Genomic DNA, 23342 nt, shown 5'->3' with positions numbered 1-23342 from the left:
GGGCACAACAGGGAAAGAGTCGCGAGGGGCAAAGGGGAAGGTGAAAATTTAAGAATGGGGGAGCATTGACATTGAACATTGATTAATGGCAGAGGGTAAGAAGAGATCAGAAAATAGGGAAAGAGGAAAGATAAAGTGGGTAAAGATGGCAAAAAAGACAAGAAAACCAGATTAATTACAACAAATGTTTCTCTAAAACCAGTGAACAGCTGATTAACATTTTGTATCCTCATTTTAGAGAATGGCAAGAAGATGGCTTCCTCAACAAAAAAAACTCAAACTGTATAACATAATACTTTCTGTCAGACGGGCCAAAGTGTAAAACCAAATCAAATAGGGAAATTCTGAACCAAGTACCACAATGATCCAAGACTGACGACCCCACCTCAGTAGAAAACCTTCAACTGTTGTGTATTCGGATTTGCAAATCTGAGTGGAGCCAATGGTTATATCATGGCGTCAACCGCAAAGTCATGAAAAGGTTAGAACACACACTGTGGCAAAATAATAATTAATAAAAAGAATCCTACATCCAAAATCCAAACCAGTGTTCATCACTAAGTAGTTTTCAGAATTCACAATCAGTGGAGGAAAACAGTATTTGATCACTTTCACTTGTGGACTGTTGGGGTTCCGCACCAGACAGAGACACTTGTGGACCCTGGTTCTGTTCTGTTGTTGGTCAGGGTTCTGGACTTACAGGGTTCAGTTATTGGCTAAATGAGGGAAATGGGGAAGGCTGGTGCATGTTCAGGGACTAAACGTTCTTATTCTGATTCAGAGATGTTGATGAATGAATGCCATTCGGTTTTGGCCAACAGTTTACCACAAAATAGAGAGACCTCAAACAGATCACGGCTCGATATCTCAGTGTGGTAAAGGGATCTTACAATATTCATGATCAAAACACAATCAAACATGTTAAGTCGTGATAATGAAATCTAGCATCTCGTTATCATGAGAAAAAAATGTGTTATCTTGTGATAATGAGATAATAGATTTCATTATCACAAAAAATGGTCACAAAAAAGTAACGTAGGTCGTTCTAAGCTATTTGTGTTTGAACCCAGAATATGAACGAGTTTTTCTTTAGCCTTGTTTCGACTGAGCAGTCCGGTCCAATACGGTCCAGTCCGGTTCTATCCGGTATTTTGAGCGTTTCCACTGTTTTATGGACCCATTAAATAGCTCTGACTCATACCCCTTGAGGACCCCCATCTGTTGTAGGTCCATAAAAAAATAGAACGAGACGGTTGGGGCAGAGCCTCTGTTGCTACCCGTTGATTGGCAGAAAGTGGCCAAAGTACCAACATAGCGTTAAGCTAGCGTTTCCGTTTTCCTCTTTAAGGCGGTATTCTTCTTAGCCGCCCCGATTCTTCTTTCAAACAACATTAAATTCCTGCTATACATGATGTACAAAACCTAAAGCCAGGAGAAGATGACCTCTGTTGTTACTTTTCTAGTCGTTGCACGACAGAGACGCAATGACATGCTACCGGTCTATCCCACGCATGCGCCATGAAAACAAGCCGCTAAATGAAAACAAGACTTAACAGAGTTGAAATACTCGCCAGAATTAACTGGTCCGTACCGGATCTGACTGCTCAGTGAATTATTCCATTCACATTGGTATTTCTAAACCAATATGTCTAAATGTGGGAACTCAAAATTGAATTAAATCTAATTGAGTGGATTGAAAGAGTCAAGAAAAAAAATCGTGAATTGAATCGATCCTGTGAATCTAAGTGAATTGATTCTGGAAATTATTAGCGAATTCCAGCCCTAATCTCATTATTATAAGAAAAAAAACACGTTATCTCGTGATAATGAGATAATAGATGTCATTATCAGGAGAAAATGGGCAAAAAAAAAATTGTAACATAAGCCGTTGTAACTTTTCAGAATTTGAACCCAGAATATGAACGAGTTTTACTTGAATTCCATGAGTGTTTAGCAACCACAACTTACCCGTATAAAGCCCTTCTACTATGACATTATCTGTATTTTGGTTTATCAATGCCCACTTTAACATTTTAGTGATTTTACCAGCAGAAAGTAAAGACAAACTGGAAACTTCCTACAACAGCTGGAGTCACTTACCTTTCCAACTCCGCAATCTTCTTGTCCTTGTCATTTTTTTCAGTCTCAACCTCTCGCAGGATGTCCAGGAGCCGCTCCACTTCTGTCTGAGACTTGTTTGCTTCATCTTTGTAGTAGCTCACTTCTTTTTCTAGAAGCTTCACGCGGTCCACATACTCTGGGTTTCCTCTGGGGCCTGACTGGTGCTCCACCTCGTGAGCTTTCTACACTCACACACCAGAAAAAAAAAACAAAACAAAAGGTCTGCTGAGACACATTCATTCAGCTTGAATGTCCGTCAGCATACGGTGCAGCTCAGAATGTTTTTCACTGCCTGTGAAAGAGATAGATACAGCGCAAAGCATTGAAGCCTCATCTGAGCTGCTTCCCTTTCATTCTGAATGTCTTTGTGAATGAGTGTAACTATCACTGATACTATTTTATCAAAAAAACAGGAGAAAGTTCATGTTTCCTAAAGCACAAACAGTAAAGTGGAACCTGAATGCAGAACAATCTAGAAGTACGACCTTCTCTGTTATCCTCAAGTGAGTCTCAGAGTTCCACATCAACAATGTGGCAGAGCGTTTCACATAAATGTCCAACCGCTGCTAATGTCCAAGCTAACTGCACCACACGGAGACAAAACACGATGCGTGGCAACACAGAAAACATGCAACACTGTTGACCAGATCATGCAGACCCAACGAAGCTGAACCACTATCAGTCCAAAGTATGGAAAGAGAAAAGCGAGAGCAACCAAGCAGATTTAAGCTCCAGTTTCAAATGTGCAGCAAAAGCACATCAGAAGATTAACCAGCGAGAAATTGTATTCAGCAGGGATTACATTAAAACAAAACTAAAGCGCTCCACTAGACAAAAAGAGACAAAACAACAGATTTTTTTGTTTTTCTTTAAAGGTTTTAATGGCCCTGTGATGGACTGAAGCCTTTAGAGATCGGTTTCTTTGGTGCTTTTACTGGAAGACACGAGTGTGAGACGTGAAGCCCTTTTCTGAGGGAGCTTTCACATTGCACTTCTAGGTTTGGAGTTCAATTTGTGAATGGTTTTTGTTGCTTCATTGGAGTAAAAGCTCATCGGAAAAATTAGAGTCTCAGCACTGATGCAGACAGACTAGCAGTAGATTAGAAAGTCCATGACAGGAGGACAAGTCAAAGAAAACTAAAATAGTTTAACATTATAGGGAGAATATCTTCATGCTACTAAGTTAACTCATCAATATATTTACATTTTAATAAACATGTAATTGTACTTTTAAGTAATACATTTTTCGACTAATGTAATCTTTTCTGTAGATTTTTATTATTGCATTTTTTTGTATAAATCTTTTTAGTAATCGTACGTACTCTTGGTACTGTATTGTTTACTGCTTAAGGATTATGTGTTCCTGTTCACTGATTGGACTACAAGTCCGGAATAAAGTTTATCTATTTATCTATCTATTGTGCTCAATTTAAAAATGATTTATTACTTATTGTTTTATTACATTACATCAGGTTTGATATTAGCCAACCGAAAGGTTTTTTTTTGTCATTATTAGCAACAAAAAAAAAGGAAATGTAGATTTTTTTTTTTTTTTTGTAATGCGCAAATCATTTCTTTATGGAGCCAAAATGCGGCTGATATTATTTTAAATCCAAATAAAACAAAAAATATTGGTATTTGGCCCAAAACAATTAAAAATGTTAGAAACTTTTTGCTAAACTTCATTAGTTTCAGCTTCAAATTTTTAGTTTTCAAAACTAAAAATTTCAATTTCAAAACTTTATTTCAGTTTCAAATCTTTGTTTTTTTTTCAGAATCTTAAAATTTCAGTTTCAAAACTTTTGGCCCCGTTGTGCCACTTTGCGGCGGGGCTAACACGTGTATTCTGAGAAATGTGATAATTACGGTAAGAAAATGGCTGTATTGTCTGTACTATCAAAGTCTGACGTTGTCCCAAGACGGGTGTAAAAAGCTAAGTTTTATCATGTATAAACCACGCGTCCAAAACACAGTTCTAGCCCGTTCATCTTATTGTGTTACATACTGACTTTAAAATCGTCCTTAAGCTTGGATAAAATGGCTAAAACACCATAGAAGCTCCAGTTATTTCCCGTGGTCTAATAGCTAGTGTGCTAGCACTTGACCTTTTTCTAATGCAGGAAATGTGAGTTGAAGCCTTACAGCAAATACAGGGGTTTCTTCATGTTTGCTTTTTCTTTTGCTGACTTTTTAGCATCATTATTATTTTAATTGTGCCAATATTTTTCTCAAGTTGTTTTATTTGAATTAATATAAATCCATATAAATGATTAGTAGTTGGAACTGTGAAAAAGAAAAAAAAAACTCTAGGAACTTTGGTCCACTCTCAGGAGTGCAGTGTGAAAGCACAATCAAACCAAATCAAGATCTAACACTTTTCCATAAATTTACCAAACAAGAACAACTGCCTGTCCTAGTTTAAAGGCACGTTCAAAAATGCGAGGAACATGATTGACCTAATTTGTATCAAAAAGAACCTTTTTGTTGTTCATATTTTTTTAAATCACATCATGTGTTAAAAAATGAGCAATTTAAAGTTACAGTAGAATAAGTTTTGTTTATTTTAGAATACTAAATTGTAAATAATTCACTTCTGTACACTAAATACTTCATGACATTTTTTTTTCTAAAGCTTTCATTAAAAAACAGCATTTTTAACTACAGCTACCCTCAATACCAGTCAATATACATATTAATTACCCAATAAAGACAATCTAGGTATTTTAGAATCATCTCGACTGATTAGAACTTTAACACTTGTAATTATTAAAGCTTGGTTTTATGGGTTTTTTGTCTTTTGTGCCATAAAACGACTTCATTTGTGAACTGACGCTTTATAAGTAAAGTGGATTGAAGGGACTACAATGCATACATGCGCTGCATTCAAGATGAGGCTTTTTACAGTTTTCACCTTGGAGAGAGCTCCAGTCCATCCCAGGGTCATTCCTGACCGTCACTCCAGTTTTAATAAAGGTTTTAAAGATTAAATTGTCAACGTTTATTTAAAAATGTAGTTTGGATGAATCTAAAACAAGTTTTAGATGATCGTAGAAAATGCAAACCAAAAAGAGAAATACGTTTAAAAACCTGATAGTTAATCAAGTTCGAACTGAACGACCATCACAATGTAGTCATGCGATTAATCATCCTTCAAATTGGTAATAGTCTCAATTATTTAAACATAAATATATTTCAAAACATTAGTTTTGGTATTTTTTCCACTAGAAAACTGCAATTTAATAATTTGATGTAACAGAACTAGTTCTGTCACAAACGATTTTTTAATAGTCGACAAATTGGGTCATGTGCAAACTGGATGTAAAGCACAAATCTTAACCATCATTAGCTTTAATCCAACTAAAAACTAGAGATATAGAATTACCTGCAATGATGCTAGTGTGAATGCTGTAAGCTGAATTTGGCCGCTAATAGCTAAAAATGCTAAAGCTGAAGCTAACTAATAAAATATTAGTTAAGTGCCAAATTAGCCTAAAAAACAGAAAAAAAACAAAGTTACCCAAAATAACTAGCATACAGCTGAAATATTAGCTAAACTCCAAATTAGCCTAAAAAAACAGAAAAAAATCCTAAATTAGCCAAAATAGCTAGTATTTAGCTGAAATATTAGCTAAACTCTAAAATAGCCTAAAAAACAAAACAAAAAAGCCTAAATTAGCCCCTAAAAATCTAGCATGTAGCTGAAATGTTAGCTAAACTCCAAATCAGCCTAAAAAACCCCAGAAACAATTCTAAATTAGCCAAAATAGCTAGCATGCAGTTGAAATATTAGCTAAACTCTAAATTAGCCTAAAATACAAAAAAGCCTAAATTAGCCCCAAAAAATCTAGCATATAGCTGAAATGTTAGCTAAACTCCAAATTAGCCTAAAAAACTGAAACAATTCTAAATTAGCCAAAAAAATCTAGCATGTGGCTGAAATGTTAGCTAAACTCCAAATTAGCCTGAAAAAACAGAAACAATTCTAAATTAGCCAAAATAACTAGCATGCAGCTGAAAAATTAGCTAAACTCCAAAATAGTTTAAAAAAATCAATAAATGCCAAAATAGTCCAAAAAGCTATAATAATGCGACTATAACTTTCAACTTTAATACACTCTGACTCCATATAATATTAAATTAGTCGTCGATAAGTCGACTAATTGTGGCAGCCCTAAACAGCACCACACAAGTCTAAATAAATATGTTTTTACAACACTATAAAATAGAATATTATTGAATTAATTAGCAGGAAAGCAAACGGGAACTCACAGAAAACCGTCAGTGCTTGGCGTCACGATAGATTTACCACATGTTCCACACAACGGCACTTACAGAGAAGACATTTCACAGGACTGTCAGCACAGCGTGAAGCTCAGTCTATCAGTACAGTGCAATGGGCAACACGCATGTGGGTGGAATAAAGCGAAGCTGGTGCCGGGGTTTGCCATGATCACCATCCAGCATATCGGAAAGAAGGTTCTCAGGTGTCTTCATGCTTTCAAAATGTGCCTGACACAGCTCAAGGCAGGAACTTACAGGATTGTTCATCTGACTGAAAAGCTGCTCAGCTTGCTACATTGAAAACGGGGAGGTTGAAGAAGTGGTTCCAGAAGAGTAAATGTTAGGGCCGGGGGAGATAAGAGCAGGATCAGACATGTCACAGTATATGTTTGATTAACAGCAACACAAAACAGAAAACTGGAGAGGATTGAATATGGAGACAGTCTGAAGGTAAAGGTCTGTCTGCTCTTAAAAATGTCTGTTAAACGGAGAAAAGTCTTCGTTATCTTTAAAAAAAAAAAGTTCTTCACATTAAGCAGATTAATGTTTGTGGTTAGTAAGGATGTAACGATTCTTCGTGAATCTGTAAAAAAAAACGATTCAAACTCGTCAACATGTCCATCGATGCAGAAAATGTAAAAATCGGTTTGTCATGGCCGGTGCTTAAATTTAGAAATGCAGAGCTGATGACGTTTCTCCATGCAGGCTCGCTGTGAGTTAGTGCATAACGGAGGGGCTCTTCAGCTGTGCTCCCCTCCTGGAAAATATTCCAATTTAAAAGTTTCACATAAGTTAGTCTCTCGATGTTGCGATTGGAACTATTAATTCAAGCAAAGCCGAGATTTGTTCTCCAAGCTGGTACTTTACATTTTCACTGCAACTTTGACTGATCTACCTTGACAACAGTTATGGGTGACGACCAAGCTTCGTGATTTTTTCCCTTCTGACTCCTTCCAAGTATGGAAGCGTTTGTGACCCATAATTCAAAATAAAAGTCAAAAGCAGAGGAGGAGTGAGGACTGACGTCATCATGGTGCGCCCCTTGGAACTGCTAACTCAAATGATTTCTGAGACACTTTTTGCATGGCGGGGTGTGAAAACGAAAAGCAGTCTTCGTTGGCTTTGTCACTTTAATTATGTTACAGAATGAGCGGTGATGATGAAAAAAAAATCATCAAGAGAATTGTTTTTTAATTTTTATTTTAGAGTCAAGTAATGCAGGCACATTGTGAAAATGAAAAAGCATTTTCACAATAACTTAACTTTTATTTTGAATTATGAGTCACATACGTCTCCATATCCAGGGAGCCGTGCTCTTTTTTTTATCAACTCTCTTCAGCTCTCTGTCTTTTTTCTCTGCAAGCTGCGTGTGAACGGTCATTGTGCTAATGACACAAGCGTGCCAGTGCAAGAATTTGTGATTGTTTCAGTATTATATCGTTACATCCCTACTGTAGATGGTGGAAATCTACTCAAAACGTCAAAAAGTGACACAGAAGGGTCTTTAACTAAACGTCAACATGTGACGAGTTAGGAGTGAGAATGTGTTAGAAAAATCGTATGGAAAAAGTTTTAAACTGCATCAATTTTAAGACCAAGATATAAAAATGTAAGATGTATTTAAGGTTTTTTAGGCCTTATTTCCAATTTTTTAATTCAAGACTTTTTTTCAACTTTTAGAGAGATACAAATATCAACTTTTTTGACTGTAGCTTAGATACGATTAAAAAAAGATTTAGTATAAGCTTTTTTTCTGAAGTTTTCTAACTAAACCTGTAGAAATGCGAGTTATTTTGTAAAGATATATTTAGCAACAACATATAGGATTTTAAAGATACTTTTATCTCTGGTTGTCTGAGATAAAACTTGTGTTCAGATCTAATCCAGCGAGATCAGCATCTCCTTAACAGGAAAAACTGTGTCTATTGTTAACTGTAAAAGACTTTATATTGTTATTCATTTTAATCAGAATTTTTTGAATTGACATTCAACAAAGAAGTGCTTTTAAAACAAAACATTTTCATCCATAAGTTAAGGTAAATATTCCAAAAGTTGTACATTTTGGCCTGCAGTGATCGTCACACTCACCTTCTGCAGCTGCGTCTCGAGCTTACTACACTCCTCCTTTTTCTGCTCGATGGCGATCTCCAGAGACTTGAGCTTCGAGTCCTTCTTGAGACCAGAAGATGCCAAAGACGAAGCGTGTTCTTTGAGGTCGATGAGGCTGGACTGCAGGTGGAAATCCAGCAAAGACTGCTTACATCTCAACGTGTGGCACTTCTTCCAGATGTACAAATGCTATTTTAGGTTATTACAGTGTAACGTTTGAGTGATTTCACTGCTGTGTTTACAAAACTGTGATGTGTTAAAGGAGAGCAGAGACAAAGACGTGCTTTTGTGCAGGATCAGTTTCAATAACCCACTGACCTCCTTCTCGGTTAATTCTATCTGCAAACTGTTGACTTTCTCTTTCAGATCTTTGTTCTCCTTCTTGTAAGACTCCACTTCCTCCAGCCGTTCTCTGTCTTCTCTCTCCCTTTGGTCCTTTAATCGCTCTATGATTCTCTCCTAATCCGTACACACAAAAACAAAAGCAGAGAAAACAACACTAATGAATTTTTCACAATTCAGGTTTACATTTATCAAACTAACAAACACATACATGATTGCTTTAACATGGATGAAACCTAAATCAGCTCCAAAGAAACTTGATATTTGTTTGTTATCTTGAGATAACAAGTAGTGCTGCAACAAACGATTATTTTAGTAGTCGACTAATCACTGATTATTTTTACGGATTAGTCGACTAATCGAGTCATGTGGATGTAAAACGCACATCTTAACCATCATTAACTTTAAACTAACTAAAAACTAAATACATTCACACTAGCATTATCCCAGATAGAATGTAAGCTGAATTTGGATGCTAGTGACGATAGCTGAAGATGCTGATAGCAGGCTAAAATATTAGTTAAAGGTCAACTTAGCCTAAAAAATTTGAAAAAAAGCAGGGGTTAGCCAAAACAGCAACTATGCAGCTGAAATATTAGCTAAATTCCAAAACAGCCTAAAAACAAAAAAAAAAAACAGTTAGCAAAAACAGCTATCATGTCGCTGAAATATTAGCTAAACTCCAAAACTGCCTAAAAAACAAACAAACAAACAAAAAGACTAAGTTAGCAAAAACAGCTATCATGTCGCTGAAATATTAGCTAAACTCCAAAACAGCCTAAAAAACAAACAAACAAACAAACAAACAAACAAACAAAAAGCCTAAGTTAGCTAAAACAGCTAGCATGTAGCTGAAATATTAGCTTAACTCCAAATTAGCCTAATAATCCTTAATAAATACCAAAATAGTCCAAAAAGATAGCAGAATGCCATTATAATTCGACAATTAAATTAGTCGCTGACTATTTTAATAGTGAATTAGTTGTCAATTAGTCGACTAATCGTGGCAGCCCTAATAACAAGAAACAGGAAGTGTTTACTAGAGGCACAAATTTAAACTTTTTGATTGCCAAGACAAAGAGGAATAAACATTGAAGTATTAGAACCACCGAAAAAGACAAAAAAAATAAGAAAAAGAAAATAATATACCAGAATAAAGTCATAAAAGTGTAAGAACAGGTAGGAATTTTACAAGAAATAAGTCAAAATTGTGAGGAAAAATGTCAACATTTTATGAGAATAAACTTTTAGAATTATCAATAATTAATGTTTCGTTTTTTAAGTTCTAAGTTGAGAATTTAAGACATTAAAGTAATACATTTATGAACAAAAAGGCCGTTTACTAAGAAAAATATGAACAGCAACAAAAAAAAAAATCTATATTTTGTTTCAGGATGAGAGACGTGGAGTGTTTTGTACGCTGTTGGTTTCACAAATAAGAAAATACAAAGTTTATATTCATAATAAAAAGAAAAAAATGTCAGAACTGGGATTCTTTAGAAGAAGATTCTTGACCCACAAGGAGTGAATTTCGGGCGGCTGCTCCGCTTTTACCGTTAGCAGTATAGTTCCAAATGCATTATGGTACATGGATTCATAAATGGCTGCATTGATGGATTTAGTTGCCACATAATGTGAATGGAGGCGTATGCAAAAAACTTTATTTTGAAAAAAAGTATTTTTCTTGTAAAATTACGACTTTTTGATTCTCACTTTTTGGTTCATGTTTTTTTCCTCATACTTATAAGACTTTATTCTCATATATTAGTTTCATGGTTGCCCCGATACTCTGTTATAGGAACCTAAGTTTTCATTGGAACAATTTGGGACTTTTCTGATAATTGATTAAAACTGGTTTAAGTTAAACTTTTTTCAAGCCACTGACATCATTATTATTATTTATTCATGGATTTTTTAAATACATTTTAGTTAGTAAAATATCATTGAAACATTTAAACTGCTGTTTGTGGTTTATAAAAACTAAATACCTGTAAAATTGTAAAATATTTTAATTTTTATCTGTTATTTACTGAATCATTTTTGCAAAATTTTAGCTGCATCATACCCCAAGTATCTGCTGGCAGTACATTATATAAAAGTATTAATATTTACTATAAATTAAAAAAAAAAGTTATTTTTAAAGTTTTATGTGTACAATAAACTACTTCTACAAAAACAGATCCTCTAAAACTAAGGCCCGTTCAGTTATTTAATCTGGAGTAATAAATAGAACACTGCAAATAATTTGACCTTTGTTGAGTTGCAGAAATTGATTCTGAATTCATGTTGGGTGTAAAGATTTGTTGTTTGTCTGACGTTCATGCGTGTTTTATGAGTTAAATAATCATTTTTCTGATCATTCCAACACCACATGAATGCAGCTTTTCTCTAAGTTTGCATTTTTTCCGTGGGGCATCAACCAATCGGTGCAATTAACACAAAGATAATAAAACAAAAGTCACAGCTTTGAAATAAAAACTCTAAAATCTTTTGTCTAAATAATATATATTATTTTTCAATCAAAATAAAAGCATGTTTTCGTCCAGATTCCATGTTATTTCTCTTTTTAATGAGGTGAATTACATAAACACAACTCACATCTGCTCACGCTCTTCTGACAAATTTTAAAACCCTTTCAATCAAAAAGTTCGCCCACCCCTGCTCTAAAAAGAAGTATTTTTTACATGTGGTTGCTCACATTCTTATTCAATCTCCAAAGGTTAAAGTCCTGCACTCTACCTTCTCTGACAGCGCCTCCTCCAGCGTGGCCAAGGCAGTGTCTGTGTTACTGGAGTCCGTCTGCAGAGACTTGATCCGGTCCTTGAGGTTCCCCAGCTGCTTCTCTTTATCCCTCAGCTGCTCCTGCAGGTTTTCAATCTGTCTCAGAAAGTCGGGAGGAGGAATTTAAAGTCCCCGGAAGAGGGAAAAATATGTTAGTAAAACATAAAAAAATAGAAAAAAGCTGGAAAATAATCAACTGTTGGAGGGAAAAACAACAGTTTTCATTGGAAGAATGTTGTGTGAAGGTTTTAATGATTCAATAATCACTAAAATAACAAAATAAAATACATTAATTATTCGTGAATACCTTTTAAATAACAGAAGTAAGAAGCAGATTGTACATGATAATTAGAGGATCTAAAAAAGCAAATTTCATCAGAATCTAGAAAGTTTAGCTTCTCCTCTTTATCCTCCTGTTTTAATGCAACATTAATCTATAGTTGGTTTGAATGTGTCACATGTGTTGATTTGCACAAATGTAAACTTAAATCTATTTACTCCTATCTAACTTAATATCTGCAGGAAAATAGACAATAACTTCTATGGACTATAGTACAAATTCAAAACAAGAAAACTAAGTAAAAATGAATAAATTAGAGTTTTAGGTAAATTACAATTAGAAACAAAGAGAAATGCATGAACAGATCAAAGTTGGAGAATTTCTTTTTAGGTATTTTTAGCTCAACAACGAGCATGACAGAAGTATTTGTCTCACTGAACACTTTCCCTAAGTTTGCTGAAGACATTTTCTACTATTACTAGAGAAAAAATGAAATTTTTGAGTGAAATTGAACAATATACTTGTTTCAACCTCAACATCCTTAAAAAAAACTGTGTTTTTGATGTTTGTTCATCTAGCATTTTTCTCATGATGGAGGACATATATAAAGAAAATAGTGTTTTTTGAGTATTTCTTTATACAAATTGTTGTGAATCAGGAGCAGATGAAAAAATATCCTTTGAAAAGGGTTGAAGGTGTGACATAGAAACTACAACGGGTATAGCTTCACTTTATTCTGATGCATCCACTAACGATAGTGCTGCCACAAACGATTATTTTAGTAGTCGACTAATCACTGATGATTTTTTCTGATTAGTCTACTAATCTTGTCGTGCACAAACTGTATTTAAAACACACATTTTAACCATCATTAGCTTTAAACTAACTAAACACTAGATATATTCACACCAGCATTATCTGTGATAATGCTAGTGTGAATGCCGTAAGCTGAATTTGGCTGCTGAAGATGCTGAAATTGATTGCAGAAAACGCTGAAGCAGATAGCTCAACTAAAATATTATTAAAATACCAAATTAGCCTAAATTTTTTTTTAAATGCCTACGTTAGCCAAAGTAGCTAGTATGTAGCTGAAATATTAGCCAAACTCCAAAATAGCCTAAAAAATCAAAATAACCTTAAATTAGCCAAAATAGTTAGCATGTAGCTGAAATATTAGCTAAACTATAAATTAGCATAAAGAAACTGAAAAAAATCCTAAATTAGCCAAAACAGATAGCATGTACTTGAAAAATTAGCTAAACTCAAAAATAGCCTAAAAAACCAATATAACCTTAACTTAGCCAAATAGTTGGAGTCTCAAAGTCTTCACTCAACCTTTAGAAAAATAAGATCCTGATTTATATTCATGTTTTTGCTACTGACATGATGCATTTAAATAAACTATTGTGTTTTTTTTTGCAAAAATAAAACATATACATAAAGAGAAAATAGATTTTTTTATAATATGAAATAGTTTATAACTTTTGACAGAGCTTTGCATGACTTCCTTTCAAAATAAAAGACATCCTACACCATAGGATCATGTCAATGCAGCAAATGCAGTAGAAAGTGTAAAATCAATGATTAAAAAATTTATTTTACTGTTTCTGGTGCATTTCAGACACAAATTCATAAATATAATCGACAAAAACTAAATCAGAGCTAATTAAGTGAAACCGACCATTATTAAAACCTGGGCTAGACTGTGCCAACAGATGGATGACGGGAAGTATGGGCAGGCTTACTCAGTGCCAACAACTTATAAGCTAATTTCCAATAAACTACTACCGCTCAGCAGAAACTATGTCCTAGAAAACAACACAGTTTTTGAAATTTTAGCAAAAAAACCCCCAAAAAGCCAAAATCATAATTAAAAAAAATCACTGGGATCGCTTTAAATAAAGATCACAAGATGATGGTTTTCTCAATTTTCCGTCTCACCTTTTTCTGCAGGACGTTAATCTTCCTTTCCTTGACTTCCAGCATGTCCTTCATGTCCCTGATTTCTCCAGCGAGGGTTCCCTTCTCCTCCGTCAGGTCCTGCAGCTGCTTGGTTTTCTTGTTCAAGAAGGATTCCTTCTCCTCTAAACGGAGACGCAGAGCGTCCACCTGGAGCCAAACCATGAAATGTCGAAAACCTCTAAGGACCAGAGCTAATGAAGGTTCAGGGCCCCGGTTAAGCAGAATGAACTACTGAGGTAATACAACCCAAAATGAGATGTCCACACATGTGAATGCCAAGTCTTAAGAGGCTAAAGAAGGTTTTTCCAAAGTGGGACAGACATTGTCAGGTTACTAAACACAGGAGAGGCTCCGGTTACCTCAGTCTGTAGGATGGCAGCACGTTGCTCCTTGGCAGTGAGAGATTCTTTGAGCACCTCGATATGCTGTTTGCAGTCTGAGTTCTGATTGTTGAGGGTCTCTAGCTTCGTCTGAAGAGCCAGCAGCTCCGATTCCTTCTTTGACAACTCCTGCTTCAGCTGGTCGATCTGCACGCCGAACAAAATAAAAAAAAAAAAGGCCAAACTCTTTAACATGTGAGGCGTCGCTGGTGGTGCTTAAATGCAAAATCTTTGACATACTGTAGCTGTTCAATCATTAACATGGTCATTCCAGCAGATTCTGAAGGAGAAAAGCGCCACTTTTCTCCTTCAGAATCTGCTGGAATGATCATGTTAATGATTGAAAACTTATCATAAATCAATGAACATAATCACTGGAGTTCTGCCGTTAAAGCGTTGTGTGAGAAACCTCCTCTCTCCAAAAAGAGAGCTGCACTATTCTCATCAATGTGCTTATCTTTCATTAAAAATGCATTTGGGACCGACTCCTGCATTGATCATGTTTTATACATCCTCTTTATTCATGATTGATGAAAAGAGGTCTAAAAATAGAAAACAAAACGGCTCTAGCTGCCTAGCTAATGATAAAGCAGCTCCTTGTAAAGAGGGGGTGTCAAACTCAATCGCACAAGGGGCCGAAATCTAAAACACACATTAGGTCGCGGGTCGAACGGGATAAACATTTATTAAACAAATCGAATACTTGAGTTTTAAAACTTTAAAACCGTCACTTTTCAACATAATTATATACTAGATATATAACATTACTTGCGATAATGCTAGTGTGAATGCTGTAAGCTGAATTTGGCCGCTAAAGATGCTAGCGCTGATAGCTGAAGATCACTAAAGCTAATAGCTGAAAACACAAAAGCTAATAGCCAGCTAAAATATTAGCTAAATGCCAAATTAGCCTAAAAAACTAAAAGAAAAAAACTTAGGTTAGCTAAAACAGCTAGCATGTAGCTGAAATATTAGCCAAACTCCATATTAGCTTAAAAAACAAACAAAAAAAAAACTCAGGTTTGCCAAAATAGCTAGCATGTAGCTGAAATGTTAGCTAAACTCCAAATTAGCCTAAAAAACATGAAAAAAAACGTAGGTTCGCCAAGACAGCTAGCATATAGCTGAAAAAAATATCTGAACTTCAAAACAGCTCAAAAAACAAAGAAAAAAAACGAAAATAGCAAAAATAAACCAGTGTGTAAATATTAGCTAAACTTCAAAACAGCCTCAAAAACTAAGAAAAGCATAAATTAGCTCAAACAGCTACCATGTAGCTAAAATATTAGCTAAACTCTAAATTAGCCTAAAAAATAAAAACAAAACAACTTAGGTTCACCAAAACAGATAACATATAGCTGAAAAAGTATCTAAACTTCAAAACAGTTAAAAAAAAAAAAAAAAAAAAAACGAAATTAGCCAAACAGCTAGTGTGTAAATATTAGCTAAACTTCAAAAAAGCCTCAAAAACAAAAAAAAAAAGTATACATTAGATTAAACAGCTAGCATGTTGCTGAAAAACTACCTAAACTCGAAAATAGCCTAAAAACTTTTTAAAAAAATCCTAAATAAGCCAAAACAGCTTATATGTAAATATTAGCCTAATTCAAAATTGGCCTAAAAAAACAAAAAAAAATAATAAATTATCCAAAACTGCTAGCATGTAGCTGAAATATTAGCTAAACTCCAAAATAGCCTAAAAAATCTGAGTAAATGCCAAAATAGTCCAAACAGTCAGCAGAATGCCAATTTTTAAAACTTTCAAACTTTTTAAATTATGAATAATAAAAATACAGGAATATTACTCCAGAATAAATCAATTTAAACCTTCAATGACTTTCAATATTTTACTCTCCATAAAAATATATTTTGTCAAAATTATACAAGTTAGAAATAAGCAAATAAGCACCAGATAACATCGGGCCATTAATAACAAATAAAATAAATGATCTGGAGGGCCGGATCCGGCCCTCAAGCTTTATGTGCTGTAGATCAAATGCAGAAACATTTTAATTGTAAAATTAGATAACTTTGACGATAAATCCGGTAAGTTCAGATTAAAAAGTTGTTGAAGTGACTGACAGAAAAAAATTCTGACTTTTCCCATCATATGGATTTTTGTTCTGAGGCGATACTTTAATCCATGACTTCTACCTTGGTCTTCATAAACTTTGAGTGGTTCTTGTAGACCTCCATCTGTTTGATCTCCTCCTCTCTGTCCTCTGTGTTCAGTAAGCTGTTAGCCTTCAGCATTTGGATCTCATCCTCCAGGTCTCGGATGTTGCGCTCCAGAGAGGCAATTTTGGTGTCCTGGAGACAAAAATGCAGAGGAGATACACCTCAAAACCCAGCCCGCGGAACACATGCTGCAACCAAACGGTCCGAGAAAACGCACGAGCTTCAAAAAGACAGGAAATGGGGGAGCAACAGAGACAGAAAGTGAAGATTTTTGGTCTTTTTGGTCGCTGAAACAAAGCTTTCTACCCAGCTCCTTGCAGGGGCTCAAAGGATTAATCACCATTGGGAAATATTGAGCACACATCCAGCACCGACAAATCCTCCAGGACTGTGGGAAAAAAATGTTCAGAATCGAAAAAGAAAAAGTAAGCAGCTGCAGTTTGTGCAGGAGCTGCGTGCAGATAAATGCAGAATCCTCTCTTGTGAGTGCTGCTTTAGCTTCACGGCTTTTTAAATAAATAATACAACGTCTTTGAGATTAGCCATGGTTCATCTCCCTGTCCAGCAGAGCATGCACAAACCTTGTTCTTTCCCGTCCCGCTCTCCTTTTAGGACTCTTTCGATTTTCTTCTGAACTTGTGAACTTGTGGTCATTGGCGGGCTTTGTGGTAACCTTAATGTTTCGTCGTAAAGAACGGCACACCTGAGAGGTTTATGTCAATGCAACGCGTACATGCACTTTGCGATTCTTCACCGAAGACTACGAGAAGAGATCCAAGTGAGCTGGCGTCTCTGCTAACGGCACAAGACGGCGTACCTTAAGAGGCGGCTTTATTCCGTCCACATGTGTCACTGGTGCATCAACCTAGTCAGTAAATCCTGCTCTTTATCATCCCTCGGATCTGTATGTCTCTCTGTCTCCCTACCTTCCTGCATACTGGCCTCGCACTGTCATAAACAACCACACCTGTTTCCATGGCAGCAGCAGGCAGGCAGGCTATATGCTGTGCACTGTCTCTGGTGAGTGAAGAGGAGAGGGCGGGGGGGACCGGGAGAGGGAGGGAGGATTATTCGTGCTTCCATCAGCATCAACGGAGCGATGGGCAAAAAAAAAGGAGAGATGCAGGGTCTTCCTCTACAGCACAGGAGAGGGGGGGGCGGGACTTTCCTCCCCCTGTATGGAAATCAACAAGCCCTGATGTCACGTGACCTGCACAGCGCCGATCCAGCCGGGAGAGGGGCTGTGTCAGCTCAGCGATGATGTCATGATTTATTTTGAGGAAGTGATGTCAGGCCTCTGCAGTGAGGCTGGGGGTGTCTACGGCAGCTCCGTGGCTCGATGCTACCGGCATTTCTACGGTTAAAACCAGCTGCAGCCGTTTCCATCCTTTGCAAGAGAAAAGAAGCACATCGTGGTTTGATTTTTTAAAAGCTAAAAATGTATGTTTCAAATACTTGGGTGGGGTCGACTCCACATGCATGATCATGTTCTTAGGAGGGTGTGATGGAATCCACATCCTTGACAAGTTGAGAGAAGAAATTTAAAACTGAATTTAGGATAAATAAACACTTCAAAAGCGCTGAACAAACACTTCTCTGTAAAACATGAGAACAAACTTCCTGCTGTTACTTGTTACATAATTTCTGTTCACCACACCTAATTCCAAAAGGTCTGCATGGAGGAAATGCTGAAAGGATTAATTGTTCCTCCTTTTCATCAAGTTTACACTGTCAGCTTCATATGTTGGGAACTTAAAGTGTTGTGTAATTCATTTTGTGTGTTGTGAACTTTATGTGTTGTGTTGGGAACTTATTGTGTTGTAGCTAAATGCGTTCTGAACTTAGTGTGTTATGAACTTAATGTGTTGGAACTTAATGTGTTGTAAACTTTATGTGTTCTGAACTTAGTGTGTTATGAACTTAATGTGTTGGCACTTAATGTGTTGTAAACTTTATGTGTTCTGAACTTAGTGTGTTGTGTTGTCAACTTAGAGTGTTGTGAACTTAATGTGTTCTGAACTTATTGTGTTGTGAACTTAATGTGTTGTAAACTTTATGTGTTCTGAACTTAGTGTGTTCTGAACTTAGTGTGTTGTGATCTTATTGTGTTCTGAACTTAGTGTGTTGTCTTGTCAACTTAGAGTGTTGTGAACTTAATGTGTTGTGAACTTAATGTGTTCTGAACTTATTGTGTTGTGAACCTATTGTGTTGTGAACTTAATGTGTTCTGAACTTATTGTGTTGTGAACTTAATGTGTTCTGAACTTAGTGTGTTGTGTTGTCAACTTAGAGTGTTGTAAACTTAATGTGTTGTGATCTTATTGTGTTCTGAACTTATTGTGTTGTGAACTTATTGTGTTCTGAACTTATTGTGTTGTGAACTTATTGTGTTCTGAACTTATTGTGTTGTGAACTTATTGTGTTCTGAACTTATTGTGTTGTGAACTTATTGTGTTCTGAACTTATTGTGTTGTGAACTTATTGTGTTCTGAACTTATTGTGTTGTGAACTTATTGTGTTCTGAACTTATTGTGTTGTGAACTTATTGTGTTCTGAACTTATTGTGTTGTGAACTTATTGTGTTCTGAACTTATTGTGTTGTGAACTTATTGTGTTCTGAACTTATTGTGTTGTGAACTTATTGTGTTCTGAACTTATTGTGTTGTGAACTTATTGTGTTCTGAACTTATTGTGTTGTGAACTTATTGTGTTCTGAACTTATTGTGTTGTGAACTTATTGTGTTCTGAACTTATTGTGTTGTGAACTTATTGTGTTCTGAACTTATTGTGTTGTGAACTTATTGTGTTCTGAACTTATTGTGTTGTGAACTTATTGTGTTCTGAACTTATTGTGTTGTGAACTTATTGTGTTCTGAACTTATTGTGTTGTGAACTTATTGTGTTCTGAACTTATTGTGTTGTGAACTTATTGTGTTCTGAACTTATTGTGTTGTGAACTTATTGTGTTCTGAACTTATTGTGTTGTGAACTTATTGTGTTCTGAACTTATTGTGTTGTGAACTTATTGTGTTCTGAACTTATTGTGTTGTGAACTTATTGTGTTGTGAACTTAATGTGTTCTGAACTTATTGTGTTGTGAACTTAATGTGTTCTGAACTTAGTGTGTTGTGTTGTCAACTTAGAGTGTTGTAAACTTAATGTGTTGTGATCTTATTGTGTTCTGAACTTATTGTGTTGTGAACTTATTGTGTTCTGAACTTATTGTGTTGTGAACTTATTGTGTTCTGAACTTATTGTGTTGTGAACTAATTGTGTTGTGATCTTATTGTGTTCTGAACTTATTGTATTGTGATCTTATTGTGTTGTGATCTTATTGTGTTCTGTACTTATTGTATTGTGAACTTATTGTGTTCTGAACTTATTGTGTTGTGATCTTATTGTGTTCTGAACTTATTGTATTGTGAACTTCATGTGTTGTGATCTTATTGTGTTCTGAACTTATTGTGTTGTGAACTTATTGTGTTGTGATCTTATTGTGTTGTGATCTTATTGTGTTGTGATCTTATTGTGTTCTGAACTTATTGTGTTCTGATCTTAGTTTGTTGTGAACTAAATGTGTCGTGACCCTTCAGGGCCACCGTAGATACCTGCAAACGTGCTGACTCAGCAGCCTGGGACCCAATAACAGCCGACTGAAAAGACGCGTCTTTCAAAGCCGAACTGGTCAACACCTGAGGCGTCGCCGGTGACGCTTGAACACAAAATCTTTAGCAAACTTTAACTTTTCAACCGTGAACACGATCATTCCAGCAGATACTGAAGGAGACGAACGATTGAAAAGTTACAGTAAATCATAGAAAATAAAAAAACTCTTAACAAATCACGCCGCTTGTGAGCATCAACTACTACAATTAATAGACACAAACAACTAAATAGGATAATCTCATTATTACATGTGAGGTTTCCAGCCCGTTTACAAAACAAAGCCTTACTTTCATCTCTATAATGGTCTGCAGGGCCTTGGTTTTACTAGGATCTTGATGGAGCTGATTTCTTCTGTGAAGTTCCTTCAAGAAAAGACAAAATAATATCCTGAGCTCTAATAAAGAGATCTCACAGAACAGTGTAAATGAAGTCTGGTTTTAAGCATGCAAAAGGGTCTCATGCAACAAACAAGGCTGCAATTTTCAGCTGGAATTACATAACAAATAGGATTCAGAAAGAAAAAAAGATTTTTTTGCTCAGCTCTGCCATCTAGTGACAACACCACAGAACAACATCATCCATCCATTTTCTGAATCCATTTGTTTGGGGTCCATGGAGGTCATCTTATGAGTTTCCACATGTTCACGACAGGTTATCATGCAAACTCATGCAAAAAGGAACGTTTCTGACTCAAAAGGAAGCCAGAAAAAAAAACACCAATCCACTAAGACAGGGGTGTCAAACTCAATCTCACAAGGGGCCAAAATCCAAAACACACCTTAGGTGATAGGATAAACAGGATAAACATTTATTAAACACTCTAAAACTAAATTTTAAAAACTTTAAAACCGTATTTTTTTTACATTATTATGAACTAGAGATATAGCATTACCTACAATAATGCTAGTGTGAATGCTGTAAGCTGAATATGGCATCTAAAGAGGCTAGTACTGACAGCTGAAGGTGCTGAAAATGATCACTGAAAACACTGAATCAGACAGCCAGCTAAAATATTAGCTAAATGCCAAATCAGCCTAAAAAAAACAAAAAACAAAAAAAACGTAGATTAGCAAAAACAGCTAGCATGTCGCTGAAAAAAATAGCTAAACTTCATAACAGCCTAAAAAACGGAAAAAAGCCTAAATTACCTAGCGTGTAAATATTAGCCTAACTCCAAAACAGTCTAAAAAACATAAAAAAGCATGTTAGCATGTAGCCTAAATATTAGCAAAACTCCAAAAATGCCTAAAAAAAGCCTAAATTCGCCCAAACTAGCATGTTGCTGAAATATTAGCTAAACTTCATAACAGCCTAAAAAACGGAAAAAAGCCTAAATTACCTAGCGTGTAAATATTAGCCTAACTCCAAAACAGTCTAAAAACATAAAAAAGCATGTTAGCATGTAGCCTAAATATTAGCATAACTCCAAAAATGCCTAAAAAAAAGCCTAAATTAGCCCAAATAACTAGCATGTTGCTGAAATATTAGCTAAACTTCAAAATAGCCTAAAAACTTTTAAAAAGCCTAAATTAACCAAAACAGCTAGCATGTAGCTGAAATATTAGCTAATTGCCATAATAGTCTAAATAACTTTTTTTTTAAAGCATAAATTAGCCAAAACAGGCAGCATGTAGCTGAAATATTAGCTAAAGTCCAAAACAGCCTAAAAAACAAACAAAAAAAACCCCTAAATTAGCGAGAACAGCTAGCAATACGCTAATTTAAAAAACTTTAAAACTGTAACTTTTTAACATAAAAATGAATAATAAAAATGCAAGTTTTTGTTTCAGAAGAAATCTACTTAAACCCTAAATAACTTTCAATATTTTGTAAACTCCATAAAAAATTTATTTTGTCAAATTTCTACAAGATAACATCAGGACATTAATAAAAAAAAAAAAGATCTGGAGGGCCAGATAGAATTACCCGGCGGGCCGGATCCGGCCCTCGGGCCTTGACTTTGACACGTGCACTAAGCATACAAATGCAAACTTTTAATCTGAATTAAATAGTAGCGACAGCCAGGAAGTCATGCAGTCACAAAACAACCTGCTTGGATTAACACAAAAACATCTACCTCTCTTAGATGGATGTTTTCCTTCTCCTTCTGATCCAAAATGACTTCCAGGTGTCCCAGCTGGGCTTCGGCTTCGGCGATACGCCTGGCTCGCTCCTGCTCCTCCTCCTCCGACGCCCGGCCCGGCCCCGGGGGCAGACCTTTGCTCTGCAGCATCTCCAGCAGCTGCTTTATCGATTCGTCTCTGGCCCCCAGCGTCTGCTTCTGCGTTTCGATCCTCAGCTCCATCTCCTCCAGGGTCTTCCTCAGCAGGAACAGCTCCTTGGCTTGCCTGTCGTGCTCGGCCTGCAGCCGGCGGAAGTTCTCCTCCGTCAGCTCGATGGTGGTGAAGTGCTCGGAGCCGGAGCGGTTCCCGCTCTCCTGCTGCAGCAGGTGGTTGAGGTCTCGCTGTGTGCGCAGCTCGTCCTGCAGAGCCTGGATGGTCATCTGAAGATGCTGATGAACACAAACACATGTATGTGTACACACACAGACTCCACAGGCCTCCGTACAGTCATTTAGAAATACAGGAAGAACTTTTACGTACAAAAACAGACTTCTTAGAGACCCACTCCGGTAAAAACAATAGCTTTTTTTATGTTTTGAGCATGTTCTTGTGACATTTTTCTGATGTTGGAGGACATTTAAGAAGAAAATTAGGCTTAAACTTACATTTCTGAGTATTTATGTATTGTTGTGAATCAGGAGCAGATGAAAAAATGTAGTTTAAAAAAGCTTATAGTTGTAGCACACAAAACTCAATCTGTAGGCCACAACTTGCAGACAAATAGATCCATAAACGTCTTTACTTTTCTCATTAAAAAAAGGAATCTGGCTCAAAACTGTTCGACTGGGTATCTGCAAAATTGCTTTTTGGAAGGAGAGACCTTTCAGTGACAAAGAGGGGAAGGGGGGCGGGGTTGCTCTACACCAAAGACTCAGAGGTGAATTTCTAGTGAACTCCTGCTGCTTTTCAGAAACTACGTTCTAGAAAACACAATTCTTTTTTTACATTTTTGACTAAAAACAATACAACCAAATAAATTCAAAAAATGACCGGAGTGGATCTTTAAGCGAAATTCACTAATAATTTGGTTATTTCACAACAGCAGATGAAAATTCCAATACTTACCTTGTACCAACCTTTTAAAAAAAATCAACCAAAGCATCTAAAGTTGTTAAAAAA

The 23342-nt window shown here is 36.0% G+C and overlaps 1 protein-coding gene across 1 annotated transcript in view; it reads right to left on the bottom strand.

Moving 5' to 3' along the window:
* Nucleotides 1-23342, bottom strand: part of erc2 (ELKS/RAB6-interacting/CAST family member 2) — a gene marked incomplete in the record, with an annotated part of 60840 nt that overhangs the window by 13032 nt on the left and 24466 nt on the right. Inside the window, 10 exon segments of the mRNA XM_024270704.2 lie at nucleotides 2101-2303; nucleotides 6658-6693; nucleotides 8491-8631; nucleotides 8830-8970; nucleotides 11593-11730; nucleotides 13856-14023; nucleotides 14236-14403; nucleotides 16411-16566; nucleotides 20388-20462; nucleotides 22178-22612. Of these exon segments, the coding sequence (XP_024126472.1) occupies nucleotides 2101-2303; nucleotides 6658-6693; nucleotides 8491-8631; nucleotides 8830-8970; nucleotides 11593-11730; nucleotides 13856-14023; nucleotides 14236-14403; nucleotides 16411-16566; nucleotides 20388-20462; nucleotides 22178-22612 (1661 nt within the window).

Source organism: Oryzias melastigma, linkage group LG5 (assembly GCF_002922805.2).
Source record: "Oryzias melastigma strain HK-1 linkage group LG5, ASM292280v2, whole genome shotgun sequence".
Lineage (NCBI taxonomy): Eukaryota > Metazoa > Chordata > Actinopteri > Beloniformes > Adrianichthyidae > Oryzias > Oryzias melastigma.
Note: the sequence above shows the minus strand (reverse complement) of the source record. Positions and strands in the feature narration are given on the sequence as shown.